Consider the following 14,997-nt stretch of genomic DNA (forward strand, 5'->3'; position numbering starts at 1 on the left):
GGGGGGGCGTTCCTCCTCCCCCTCCCCTACTCCCGCTCGCCCGGGGTGTCAATTTGCAGCGGGAGCTCCTCCTCCGCCTCCTCCTCCTTCCCGGCCCCTCGCTCGCATTCTCGACCCTCCCCGGGTGGGCTGAGCAGGGGACCCCTCCGGTCGCCGGAGCGAGCGACTTCCACCCGGGCTCTCTCAGCCGCCGCCCAGCCTTCACCGTCCGGCGCCGCCTGGCCTTTTCCCGCCTCTCCGCGCTCCCTCGACGCCGCAGGAGGGGAAGCTCCGTGGCGCCTCCGCCTCCCTTCCCGCGAGTGTCAAAACTTTTGTCGGGGCGGCGGCGGCGGCGGCGGGACGGGGCTGAGGCGGGAGGCCGGGCTGAGGCAGGCGGGGTGCGCGGAGCGGCCGCCCGCCGCACCGGGACCCCGCCGTACTATGCCTCAGCTGCAGCCCGCCGCCGCCGCCGCCGGTGGAGGAGGAGGAGCGGGCGGCGGCGGCAGTAGCAGCAGCGGAGCCGGCAGCAGCAGCGACGACCTGGGCGCCCCGGACGAGCTCATCGCCTTCCAGGATGAGGGCGACGAGCAGGACAAGGGCGCCGGGGGGCGCGGCTCGGCTCATGGCGACCTGGACGAGCTCAAGTCCTCGCTCGTCCACGAGTCCGAGAACCGCGGCGGCAGCGCCTCCGGGTCCGACTCTGAGGTAAAAGCGCGAGGGCGGCGGCGGCGGGGAGAGGCGCGCGCGGGGCGGCCGGGGAGGGGGCGGAAATGGGGGGGCTGGTGTGTGTGTGTGGGGGGGTGAGATTCGCCGGGGGCGCTTTTGGCCGCGTCGTCTCAACCCCATTTCTTTGTCTCCCCCCCTTCACCCTCCTCTTTCTATCCCCCCACCCCAGTCGGAGAGGCCGCCTCAGCCGCCGCGGGAAAGTTTCCAGAAGCCGCGGGACTCTGCAGCCGAAGGTAGCGAGCCATGGAGCCGTCCTGCGAAGTGCGGGGACGGGCGGGGAAGTGGGGCGGGCGGCCTGGCGACGACGACCTGCGCTTCTCCGTGGTGTTCCCGTCGTGTTCTGGGACGAGGAGGAGCTTCCCCGGGCCGGCCCTCCCGATCTCCTCCGGATTGCCTTCCCCGAATTGGGCCCTGATCCCGAGCTGGTTGCTCTGGAAATCCGACGAGGGCGGCGAGTTTGTCCCCGGCCCTTATTTTTCTGTAAAGAGTTTCCTCTGCCCTGCCTGTGCGGGTTTCCTCGGTCGTCGGTCCGAGCGCGGAATCCTAATCCGGATTTGGAACCCCCGCGCAGCGGAGGGTGGGGGGGCTGGTTCCCAAGTGAAGTTGGCCGTCTTAGCAAAGGCGCTGTTTGGCTGGAGCACGGAGGGGGGTTCTCCTGCCTTTTTGCTTGCTTGCTTCCGCACAAAAGATAGAAACCTCCCCCCCCCCAAGTAATCCCAGCCAGCTAAAAAGTGGCTGACAATGGTTTTTGCTCTGGGACAGACCGTTTTTGGAATGGAAATTACCCGTGGGTAAGTGGGTTTAAAGTGGCAGCCGAGTCGCAGTGAAACGCGCAGATTGACGGGCTCTTGACTGTACGGGATTCTGCTCTTTAGTAGCTGCCTTTGAAGATCGAGGTACAGCTATCCTGAGGGGTCCTTGGATGCTTACTTGTTTTCTTGTACAGGTTTCATTACCCAAACTAGGTGACATGAGTTCTAGTGACCATCATCAGTGCCAGTAACTCAAACTAGGCAACGTCAGTAACACTGATAATGAATATGATAATGGGTAATGAAATGTCTGCAAAAAACTAGGCAAGGTCAGAGAGCACCAAGGAACTCTCATTTCAACCTGAACTACAAATATTCTATATTAGCAGCAATCGTGCTGAGACTTTAGTGTTAAATTTGTAGGGCTGAGGAATACCTCCCATGACTCCTTGAAGTTACAAGATTTACTTTGAGTAAACAAAGCATATGGTGACCTATAGCTCTTTTAAAAAATAGTACTTTTTGAATGTACATGGTAAATTTATCAGTGTTGTCAAACAAGAGGCACCATTTTACTTCTGAATGAAGAAGTTTAGGATCAGTGAGAGGAATAGTTTTAACATTGTGCATGTTTATGCAGAAATGTTTTCTTAAGTTCATATGAATGTATAGAATTGCTGCTTGACAAGGGAATAAGTCCCCTTGGCCTGGATTGGAATTATTTCAAAGTCAGTAGTAGGCTTTAGCCCAAATTTTTAAAAAGTGCATCACAGAACTTTGAATGGAAAAGTCAGAATTCACCCACTAGTGATTTTCTAATTGTTCATGTAACTTAAAAAGTAAAGTCTACAAATTCCTTAATGATCCATTGCAAAGGATCAATTTTATGAATACATTTATTTAAAACATTAAAATTAATACAGTTTATTTCTAAATATAGAAATTGCTGTGTGAAGTTTAAAGTATGTAAAGTGTTTACTCGGAAATAAGCGTTGCTTGGTTCAGGGAGAATTGCTTGCTGGTACTAAGTGTAAAATTAACCTAATATTAGGTGGATTCCTCCCTAAGTTTGTTTTTTTGCACATGGGGGTGGGGGGGGGACAACTCTTATTGTTACAACTCCCTCATTTTAACAGCATACAGTAGGTGAAGTAAAAGTTATAATTAATGTTATTTGTGTAGAATTTTGGACTGCATTTAATCTTGATAAATGATCCAGTGGTACTTTGGTGTGAGTGCAGACATTAAGACATGATTGCATAAATCTCTAGCTCATTGAATGAAAGGTGACAGACCTGCATATATTTCCTCAACTTTTGTCCCAAAGAAAAACTTTGGGAAGTTTGCAACTCTGCAGTTTGTATTAATGAATGGCCCATAGGGAGGAAAAATAGCTTTTTTATAAAAACTCATTACTTGGCAGTACATATTTATCATAGCAAGCCTGCATTTATCTAACATAGGTGCTTAACATTATTAACTAAAAGAGTGAAGTTGTTTTCTAAGTGTTATTTGCATAACTGAAGATTGACCAAGCCATCCTGGACATTAAGCATTAAATTGCTGGAGGGTCCAAGTGCTGAGCCATTTTTTAAATTTGTTACTTTTGTGAATCTTTTCATGTGATTTATTGAGTAAATTATAGTTAAGCAAATTATAATTTGATGTTTTGTATGGGGAAAAAAGGACAATAGGTTTTGACTTAAAGCATTTGAATGAAACTTGTGATGTTATATTTTCTTGTGGATAAATATAACTATGAGATAAAGATCGACTTTTTAAAAAAATATATTTTTGATTTATATGCCGCCCTTCTCCGGAGACTCAGGGCGGCTTACAGTGCGTTAAGCAATAGCCTTCATACTTTTGTATATTTATACAAAGTCAGCTTATTGCCCCCACAAACTGGGTCCTCAATTTACCTACCTTAGAAAGGATGGAAGGCTGACTTTTTGATTAGTTGCTTGCTTTAATTAAAAGTACAGTAATTTCTGTTGTTTCAAATTCGTTTCAAGACATGAGTACTAGATAATAAAATGGAATAAATACAGTTTCATCTTGCTTAGTACTTTTTGCTTCAATGCTAATTTTTCTCTGCTTTGTGATCGTAGCTAGTTTTTCTTGAGTGTGATCTTATATAATTGTTAGAGTTAGAATTTTAACTTTTGTAATTCATACAAACTTAAGTTGGTTGTTTTGCCATTTGTCAGGGGGTTTTACTCTCTGAATGTTTATAGCTAATATCTTCCTTCTTCCATAGTAATTAGAAGACAGCAAGATGGAGGTTTTTTTAAAGGGACTCCTTATCCAAGTTATCCTTTCTTGATGATCCCAGAGCTGGGAAGCCCTTACCTTCCTAGTGGAGCCTTGTCTCCAAGTGGTGCTCGAACAGTAAGTACTTTGTTTTGCAATATGTATAATTAATTTTTGTCTTCTTCTATGAAGGGGAATTTAAATTAGATGGAATGGTTTTAAATGCCCTTTAGCCCCACTGAAGGGTGTTGCTTTACATTTGGTATCTGACTATAATAAGCAGTCAGTCTTTTAAAGCTGGAAGTGTTAGAAATAGAACCCTTTCAGATAAGGAGTCTGAAATTAGGCAATCTCTTCTACACTTCTCTGCCAGATTTACAGCGTAATAATTTATAACATTGAAAATGTTTCACCACATTGGATATATTGAAGATAAATGTTTTCATAGGATTTTGTCTCATTTTGGCCCATCTATTCCACAGTTCAGAACAGTTTATTTGCATTTTCAGTGAATTGTTTATTTTGGAAAAGATGCTCCAGGTTTTTCTATGATGCAAAGTGGAATAAAATATATTTAATGAATAAAAAAATTCTGAATAGAATTCTGGATATGAAAAAGGAGGATGACTAGATGACAGAGTTGGATTTAAGAGAAGGCTATTGGTGAAAAAAAGAACTATAGCATAATATTTTTAATTGCCACTTAGGAGCATGTATACAGGAAAGGTAGTGGGATAGGTTAGATCTGTACTAATACAGTGTAGATAAAATAAAAGGGAACTTAACTTTATCAGTTATCAGACATATGTTACTCTATATTTTCCAATGCTTTTCATAGAAACTTGGAAGAAAGTCTATTATGTCCTGGCATCTGCCCTATGGAATACAATCCCTCTAGAGATCAGATTGCTCCTGTCCCTGTTGGCCTTCCATAAGGCTCTGAGGAGAAGCTCTGTGCTTGAGTCTGGGATTCCCAAGAGTGGGGAGGAGCCTGTTTTTTGATTATGTTGAATGTTGGCTTGTGGCTTTGCAAATTTTTTTTCCTGACTGCTATGAGTTTTGTATTTTTGTAGATATTTTTAGTATTATAAACAGTCCAGAGTCATGTACATGAGATAGGCTCTCATGTAAATCCACCAAATAAATAATTCTTGTTTTCCTTGGAATCTTAATTAGGACTATCAGGCTTGCAAAAAATCTAGATATCCATTAGGTAGTGGCAGAGAGGATTCTAGCTCTGAAGTTCTGCCTGCTCAATTTACCGTCAAGGACAGCCTGCTCAATACCGTGGCTTATTCACACTGTCCTTTAACATAAGACTTTTGTTGAGTTTATTTTCACTTCCTAAATGTTTGCAAGCCTTATAAAACTTGTATACTACTTACAACAAACCTCTGAATTTTCTGCAGTATATGAAGTTCAGTCTATTGACTCTGCTGGCTGTGGTTGATGGAACTGTAATATAATGTAATAATACTTGGAAGCCAGGATTGAGAAAATCTGTTCTTAAGAGTGGCTCACGGCAAGTGATTGGCTAGGATATTGATCCTAAGTTGTAGATAGCTTGATGAAATTAGTAGTCATGGAGAAAAAATGTATTAGCAGTTACCATTCATGATAGTTTTATTTTATTTCTAGTATCAGAGCCAGAATGTCCTTGACTAGTAGCTGCTGGGGTATATTAGTTCGTTGTACTAATACTTTGCTTCCAGGTTTCCAGAAGTATCTTTTTGTGTTAGGTATACTGTGAAAGTTGCCCAGCAGAACTTACATAAAGCTTGAATGCTTAGTAAATAAGTAAGAGTCCTAAGAATCTGGGAATGTCTATCTGGTTTATCGATGTAATCATAATAAATATCAATATAGTATTATCTGACATTTTTATTACCTGGCAATTAATTAAGACAGGAAACACTGTATTCTATTTTGGTAGCAGTAAGATCAGTAATGACATTAGTATCCAAACAAAATGTTAAATATAAATGTTTATTAATAATCATAGTTGTTATAAATTTTGAAGCATTCCCATATCATTCTAAGATATTACCACCATGATTTACTAATCATTTACTAAGCCATAGCAGCTGGATTCTCTCATTGTGGGAAAACTATAAAACTTCACCAACTTTGCTGGGTTTAAAGTAAGCTACTAGATTTGGGCCACAAAAATCCAGGCAATTGCTAGATGACAGTAAAATGTTTTTTTGTTGCCACTTCTTGGTTCAGAGTTTTGTAGCCCTGTGCTAAAGCCAAAGCAAACAAATCCCATTATGACTTAGCACTACATATGGACACAGTATGTTTACAAGACATTCAAAGAACTTGGGGTAGTTATGTACATTGTCCTTTGTTTTACTCTTTTAATTATAGTTTGACTTGTCGTGGTATGGAAGTTTTCCGAAGGTCAAGTGTATCCTCCAAAACCTTGATTTCTGTTAAGCATACCAAGGTTTATCTGGACACTATAGGCAAGATAGTGACCTCAAACTTTCTACCAGGCTCTTTCAAAAGAGCTTCCATGTGTCCTTGGGGACCAATAAACAATATGACCATGCTGTACTTTGCAGGCATTCCTATACCATCCTAATTTTCTCAGGAATTAATGGCTATATTATCATAAAGTTGCTGTTAATAAAGATTCAGATATGTTGACTCTAGCTAAGGTAAGCTATTATACTACAGTTCTAGTATAAAATATGCTTCTTAAGCACAATAAGTCCTATGCTGAATGGTTAAAAGAACTAGGTATGTTTAAATTGCAAAAGTAAAGTTGAGTAGGGACATGATCTCTCTTCAAATATCCAGTGGATGAGACTAGAAGTAATGGGATGAAATTTCAAGGATATAGATATAGATTATACATTAGGAAGATTTTTGGTGGCAAGAGCTGCTAATCATGGAATGAGCTACCAGATGGAGGGGTTTCTTTCCCTTTCCTGGAGATTTTCAAAAAAGGGCAGTCATTGATCAGGGATAGTGTAATGAATCCTTTGAAAGTGGTAAAAGAGGAAGTAAAAAAAGGATACAGTGAATCCTGAAATGTTCAGAGAATTGGACTTGGTGCCCTTTTACTTACCTTCCAGTCTAAGATTGTATGAAGCTGTGCAGCATAGGCTTTCCTCTTTTTTTAATAGCGGTAGCCATAGGGTATAATTCCAGTGCTTCTCAACTTCAGCACATGTTAATGTTGAGATTGAGAAACACTATTGTTTTATCTGAATTAATGCTGCTAACATCAACTTTTAATCAAAATATGAACTCCACTCTTTAAGCAGATTTATAATGTCTGATTAAAATTAGCTTCTAATAAAGCTATAGTACTGTAAATTTAATCCTATGCCACTAATTTCTCTCAGAATAGAAGGAAAAATTCATGGTGGAAAAGGAAAATACAATTATATGAGTTTTTAGCCCATCTCAACTCTGGTTAAAGACTTTACATATGGGTTAAAGTGAACTGATAAATTAAAAAACATACTCTTGGTCTCAATATTTTTAATTTAAAAATGAATATAATATCCAGATGTCTTAAGTTGCTGCCTGAAGCACAAGTTTGTTATATAGAGTTTCCTTAGGAGCTTTTAACTGGTTAACTGAATTGATTAACAACTTCAAAGAAATTTCCTTTACATAAAAGTAAAAAGTTGTTCAGTTTTTTCCCCTTTAGGTGCATGTAAGATTTCAGATTTTTTCTTTATATTTGCATACATTTTGGTTATATAAGATTTCTGAATACCATTTGGTTTATTTGTTTTGATTTACATAAGGAAATGTTAAAAATAGAGAAATAATAGTTTATTGGTCTTGCAGGTTATAGTAATTTTTGTTAATAAAATGACAAAATAAAGCTTAAGATATCCTCAGTAAACATCTAGAAAATATCATATTAATAGTTCAAAGAGAAATTAATCATTGTATTATTTTTCCTTTTTCTTTGGGAGAGAATAATTGGGAGCACAGTGTAGCAGTGACTTAATACATCACTCTAAATTTTGACTGGCAAAATAAACACGTGGTAGTACAGTGGTTTAATGCACCCTGTTATTAACACAGCTGCCTGCAATTTCTGCAGGTTCGAATCTTACCAGGCTCAAGGTTGACTCAGCCTTCCATCCTTTCTAAGGTAGGTTAAATGAGGACCCAGTTTGTGGGGGCAATAAGCTGACTTTGTATAAATATACAAAAGTATGAAGGCTATTGCTTAACACATTGTAAGCCGCCCTGAGTCTCCAGAGAAGGGCGGCATATAAATCAAATTTAAAAAAAATAAAAATAAAAGAATTATGACATAGACAGATCTTGCAACTATCTCTTGTTTGTTCTGCTTTTCTCATTTAAGAGGAGACTTAAGCCATTTAAAAGCTGTTAATGGGCTGACATTGTGTGTCCCCGCAGACATTTTAAAAAGTGATTAAGCAAATTGACCAAGCGTTAGACAGTAAATTGAATTCTCTAGAGGCCAGCCCCCCCAGTGTTCCAACTCCAATTCCAAATTCTACAGATGCCATAACCCTCAGGAGCTCATTGTGTTTTGTGGCCATTAGAGATTCCCTACCTGCTTCCTTATCATGTGAATCTATTATTCTCCTTTGAGTTGTCCATGAACATTTTATCAATTTCTTCAGCAAGTATCACCAGTCTTGTGGCTTTACTGCCTTTGGATTAATCCATAAATTCGAAAGATAGATGTAATGACATAAAGTTTTATTATACTTCCAGAAGAAGTAAAAGTGCATTTTCCTTGTGCTATTTAAAGGAAAATACTTTTTCCTCAAATTTAGATTGATGGTGATCCTGGGCCTTTTAAATTCCTAGAACTTCATAGCCCCATTGGCCATGCCAGATTACGAATGATAGGAAATGTTATTTTAGAAAGCCCTAAATCCCCTACTTGGAAATTTAATTATATGCAGACATTTCATAGCAGGTATAATCTTAAAACAAACATTACCTGAGTGTTTGTATAAGAAGATTAACCATTTTCTAAAAATTTGCCCAGTTAAATTAAGAGTTCACTTTTGCTTATAAAAACAGTTTAAACTGATAGAATTTTGTAGCATTAGTGATGAATGGATTCAGAATTTTGTAGCATTAGTGATGAATGGATTCTTGAAGACCCCTTGCAGAGTGGTTACAATAAATTGATAGCAGTTGTACTATTTTTATATGGAGATCATTAGAAATCATTTTATTCAACTTGTCTGTGATACCTGGATTATTGTTATTTATGTAAGAGCAGGCTTGTTTTGTCTGAATCTGTCTTTTATTTAGATCATTTCTTTCGACTGAAGATGTCCCTTCTTTTAGAGGTAAAATGGCCAGAAACCAACAAGTCCTAATGTGCCACAGTGCATGTGGACTGCTTTCTAAATTCTTGAATTATGTGTAAATGCAATAGATTATCTAATTGTTCTAAAATTCTGTTCCACAGAATTTCCTGCTGTAGGCTTGGGGACATAAGGACTGTTTTCCTTTTATTGTTGCTCTTTAATTGTGAAATTCCAAGTAATTCTTACAGTTTGCTGTAATATGATTTATCATTGTAAATCTTAACTGATAAGGAATTAAGATGAAGATGTACTGTTCCCCCCACGGTTATTAAAAGTGATGTAGCCAAAATTGCCTCATGTTACATTGAATCAGATACTGGAACGGAAGAAAATTAATATTTTTATATTGTACTTGTTTTAAAATCAGTATAGAGTATGTGTTTGTAAAATGAATGTTTGCTCTTAGAATGTTAAGAATGAATTCAGAGACCGTGTTTCTCTGAAACTAGGACCTGTCCAGATAATAAGCCCAATTGGGCTTTCGAGCGCATGCACTAAAATAAGCCCCCCCCCAAATAAGCCCGCCCAAACTACTTAGACACGTGCAGCTGCTGCGCAAACATGACATGAGGAGGTGAGGCTGGAGATGGGGGGAAAGGGAGGGGGAACATGCCCCACACACACCTGCCATCCACATGAAATGTCCTTGCGGAGGCCACTCCCGCAAACCCTTGCTCATACGCCCCTTCTCTTAGTGGCGGCCGCAAAGAGCAGCCGCAAAAAAAAAAAAAAAAAAAAAAAAAAAAAACCTCCTGCCAGCCCTAGCCCTGTCAACCTGGGACTGGGGGGAGGAGGACTGGCGCTGGAGCTCCGAGTAGTGGCTGGTGCAGGCTGTCTGCGCAGCCATGAAGCGGGATTGGCATGGCCGGTTCTTGCCTGCAGCATTGCCGTCGAGGATTGGGTCAGAGCCGCTGCTGCCTGAGATCAGCAGGCCAGATTTTGGTGAGCCGGACGCACTCTCTTCTTCTCCCGAATGCCACTCGGGAGAAGAAGAGAGAGAGGAGGCGCTGTGAGAGAGCCCATTTCTGACATTTTTTTCTTCCCGGGCGGCGGCAGCGTGTTCAGCTCCCTGAATCTGGTTTGCTGATCTCGGCCGGTGAGGGGGAGTGGCAGGTGGGGCGCCAGAGAAGCGAGATGCATGGAGCGAGACAGGGCTCCCCTTGCCGTCTCTTCTTCCCCCCCTCACTGGGCATGGCAGAAGCTGGAAATCAGGTAAGACACATGTCTCGCTTCTCCAACATGGCTGCGCAGACAGCCCGCACCACTGCTCGGAGCTCTGGCGCCAGTTCCCCTCCCCCCAGTCCCAGGTTGATAGGGCTAGGGCTGGCAAGAGTTTCTTTGCGGCCACTCTTTTTGCGGCCGCCACTAAGAAAAGGGGCGTGCGAGCTAGGGTTTGGAGGAGCAGTCTCCATGAGGCCGTTCCATGTGGATGGCAGGGGCATGTTTCCCCCCTTCGCCCCCTTGCCTCCTCACCTTGTGCTGTTTGCATGGGAAGCAACAAAAAAGCTGCCACGATTGCTGGAGGCAGTGGCCTGAGTGGCACCGGCGAAGCAGCTGGTTGGTGCTCCGGCACCAGTCCCCCTGCTGTGGGCCGAGGTTTAGGGGCCTCCTGCACCTCAAAAATAATAAGACCCCCTGATAATAAGGCCAAGGCCATATTTCGGGGATCAAAAGAAAATAAGACCCTGTCTTATTTTCAGGGAAACACGGTATTTCTAGGTAAGTGTTTATAAAGGATTTTAACTCCAAGCTCCTGAAGCTGAATTTGTGATGCCATAGGAAATAGCCTGGGTTCATGTTCATGTTAACCAGTTGATCATTTTGTTTTTAATTTAACGTTGTAAGTCACATTTTATGATTTAGTACATAAATGATACAGTCTGTTCCTCTGCTGAAGAATTTGTACTTTCAAAACATTCTAATATTTTAATGAAATTCCTTTTAGGTCCTACCCCCCTGAAGCAGCAGAAAACAAACTTCATTGAAAGCTACATACATTTCTTACACTGGAAAATTATAATACATTTTTATTGCTAGGAAACAAAATATTTCTTGACAGTTTTCTAATACTGAAAATATAGTTACTTCAAAGAATTGAATTGATGGAATCTTCTTGTATTTACAAGAAAAAGATGGTGTTCTCAAGGGAATGTGTGGCATGCAAAATAAATTCAGCTGGCAAAATTGTGGTAAGATATTGAGAAAATTTGCAGTTTTCCAGGTTTTTTTCCTTAGGCTGTATTTGTGCTCATCGTTAAACTGTTCAATTTAGTCTTCAGTGGGGATTATTATTATTATTATTATTATTATTATTATTATTATTATTATTATTATTATTATTATTATTATTATTATTAGAATTTGTATACCGCCCTACTCCCGAAGGACTCAGGGCGGTGAACAGCCAAAAGATAAAATACATATAATACAAATGTTAAAAAACCATTAAAATATAATTAAACAATTTGGCCCAGAAAACAAAATTTAAAACACCCCAAATTTATAAGATAAATATAAAATTTAAAACAGTTTAAAAGAGAGGTTTGGAATAAGAATGTTTTGAGGGCACGGCGGAAAGCGCGCAGATCCCAAATCCTCCGTATCTCCGGGGGGAGCTCGTTCCAGATGGCAGGTGCCCCCACAGAGAAGGCTCTCCCCCTGGGGGCCGCCAGTCGACACTGACCGACGGCACCCTAAGACGCCCCTCTCTATGGGAGCGTACTGGTCGGTGAGAGGCTACTGGTGGCAGAAGGCGGTCTCGTAGATACCCCAGTCCTAAGCCATGGAGCGCTGTAAAAGTGGTAACCAAAACCTTGAAGCGCACCCGGAAGACCACCGGGAGCCAGTACAGCTCGTGCAGGGAGGGGGGGTCACATGGGAGCGCCACGTCGCTCCCATAACCACCTGCGCAGCCGCATTCTGGACCAGCTGGAGCCTCTGGGTGCTCCTCAAGGGGAGCCCCATGTAGAGAGCATTGCAGTAGTCCAGGGAAGTGACTAGGGCATGAGTGACCGTATTTAATGAGTCCTGATCCAGAAAGGGACGCAACTGGCGAATCAGGCAAACCTGATAAAATGCCCTCCAGGCCACAGCCGTCAAATGCTGTTCTAAAGACAGCTGTGAGTCCAGGAGGACACCCAAATTGCGAGCCTTCTCCGTGGGGGCCAACGACTCGCCCCCAATAGTCAGTGATGGCACCAACTGACTATATCGGGATGTCGGAAACCACAGCCACTTGGTCTTGGATGGGTTAAGCCTGAGTCTGTTCTCCCCATCCAGATCCGTACAGCCTCCAGGCACCAGGACATCACTTCAAGGGCATCATTGGGGTGGTCCGGGGTGGAGATGTACAGCTGAGTGTCATCAGCATACTGGTGGTACTTCACCCCGAAACCACGGATGATCTCACCCAGCGGCTTCACATAAATGTTGAACAGAAGGGGCGAGAGGACCAACCCTTGTGGCACCCCATATACAAGGGGCCTTGGGGTTGACCTCTGCCCCCCCTGCCAACACAGCCTGCGCCCGGTCGGAGAGAAAGGAGGAGAACCACCGCAACACGGTGCCCCCCACCCCTAACTCTTCCAGTCGGTGCAGCATGATACCATGGTGGATGGTATCAAAAGCCGCTGAGAGGTCTAACAGGACCAGGACAGAGGAGCACCCCCTGTCCCGAGCCCTCCAGAGATCATCAACCAATGCGACCAATGCCGTTTCCGTGCTGTACCCAGGCCTGAAGCCCGACTGGAACGGATCCAGATAAGCCGATTCATCCAGGTACTGAGGGAGCTGCTGTGCTACCACACTCAACAACCTTCGCAACAAAGCGAAGGTTGGAGACTGGACAGTAATTAGCCAACACTGCCAGGTCCAGGGAAGGCTTCTTGAGGAGAGGTCTCACCACCGCCTCTTTTAAACAGCATTGTTGAACAATAACTGCTTTAGTTATGATTTTGCTGCTTCCATAATGCCAGAAGAATGGTTCCTATTCTTTAGGATTTCTCTCTAATCTCAGCATTATAGAATTGTCACTCTTTTTGTACTGCAACCTGTTAGTAATTCTGAGTCAGGTAAATTTCACTTTAGGGAACATTCTCCAGCTTTTTTCCCCAGTAGTGGACTGCTGCCAGTTTGGACCATTTCTGGCGAACCCGTAGTTCCGACGATCAGCTGGCCCCGCCCACCCGCCTCTGCCCTATCCTGTCCTATATTTCCTTCTTTCTGGCTCAGCTGATTTGTGCGGCACAGGGCTGTCTTAGAAGGTAAGCAGATGAGCTTCAAATTGCTGTATTTTGAACGCTGCTTGCAAGCGTGTTAGGCGTGTGCGCACGCTCACAGAACCGGTTGTTAAACCGGTTGCAGCTTACCACTGACTTCCCCCCCCTCAGTAAAATAATTAAGATTTAATCTTCTATATAAAGGATCAGTTAATACCAGTGTATATTGATACTCAAAAGTTACCGAAACTAAGCCACATCAGCCATTTTCCCTGCTTGTGATAACAGAGTATATCATATAAAAACAAGTTACATATTTTAAGTTATTTAAGGAGCTGCTTTCTTCTTTGTTTTAATACATTCAGATCTTTTTAGTTAACTTGTGGGAGCAATTTTAAAAGGTTAGATAGAAAGCCTGACTGCTTTGTCTCTGGGGACACTTTTTTTCCTCTTGATGAAAAGTCTGTTTCTTATTTAGAGTTATTGTTTTGTTACATTCTTAACCTTGCTGTAACTGCTTCAGGCATGAGATAAACCCCAAGTTCTATGTTGCATGGGAAGAAAAAAAAACTCCTGAGATGAGTTGCAGCTGCTTTCTCACCTAATAAATGCAGAATGATAGTGCCCAGGCATTCATTTCCTTCCTTCCTTCCTTCCTTCCTTCCTTCCTTCCTTCCTTCCTTCCTTCCTTCCTTCCTCCCTCCCTCCCTCCCTCCCTCCCTCTGGATCTCACTATATGTAGATAACAAGGTAACTTCTATTAATAGAATAACTGAACTCCTATGGTATCTATTACTATCACAGTTCCAATAATTGAAATAAATGCTATAGGTAAACAGGGTTGTAGTATTTTATTTTTCCTCCTGTGTTTTGCAGACCATGTACTTTACTTTCTGCTATTAGAGAGCGAGATGTGATAATCTTTCTGAGATCAAATATTTTACTAATAGGTAGGGGAGGAGGTGCATAAGTAACAGGCCTGGCCCAAGAGCAACTATGCAAGGAAACAGAGAATGGGTTATGTTCAGTAGGAAGTTGATAGAATAGCTGGAAGTCAGTGCAATTAAATCATTTGGCACAGTCCTTACTGAAGAGATAATAGAAATGGATGCATGGAAAAGATGTGAACTTAGCAGTATTTGAATGGGAATGCTGTAAAAATTGCAGATGTAGGAAGTGAGTGAAGTTTCTAATACTTCTGGCAAAAAGGATAACTGCATTAAAAGGTTTCCTCTGCCCATAGTAGTCTAACACTGCCTCATTTAAAGTTCTATTGCTACTGTGCATTGCAAGAGTGTGCGTTTGTCTGCATATACACATACATACACATGTATATGCATTTCTCTTTATGTAAAAGGAGATAATTATCTCCAGGATTATTGAAAAATATTACTTGAGCCCAACAACAGGTATTTTTAGGTGCAGTTGTCTTTTCATTTGCATGTCCTCTGCTGTTCCATTATTGCCACTGTTTTCTTCTGTTCATTTTGGTGGAGGGTATTTTTGGTTTGGTTGGTTTGAGTTTTGATCATTTGATGTTCCTGGTAATTGGTTAGTGAACGGAGTCAACTTGATTCATATTCTTTTCACATATTTTCAGATATTTTTTATTGTAAAAGGGAATAATGCTGGCTTGTTCTTTTTTTGAATTGCTAATTAGGGATGTATACCGGTAAATACCTGAAAGAGCTCCCTGCTGTCTTCGTATGTATGTGCATACACAGCCACTTTCTTTGTTTT

General features: G+C 42.1%; 1 protein-coding gene across 1 annotated transcript in view; it reads left to right on the plus strand.

Annotated features, from left to right (window-relative positions):
* The first annotated feature begins 420 nt into the window (after positions 1-420).
* The window catches only part of TCF7L1 (transcription factor 7 like 1), a 91,516-nt gene continuing 76,939 nt past the window's right edge, over positions 421-14,997 (plus strand). The window contains exons 1-3 of the mRNA XM_070952203.1: positions 421-684; positions 875-938; positions 3,718-3,848. Coding sequence (XP_070808304.1) covers positions 421-684; positions 875-938; positions 3,718-3,848 — 459 coding nt within the window. The remainder of the gene's footprint in view (positions 685-874; positions 939-3,717; positions 3,849-14,997) is intronic.

Source organism: Pituophis catenifer, unplaced genomic scaffold (assembly GCF_029215685.1).
Source record: "Pituophis catenifer annectens isolate HBS135680 unplaced genomic scaffold, rPitCat1.0.hap2 SCAF_12, whole genome shotgun sequence".
NCBI classification, from domain to species: Eukaryota; Metazoa; Chordata; class Lepidosauria; order Squamata; family Colubridae; genus Pituophis; species Pituophis catenifer.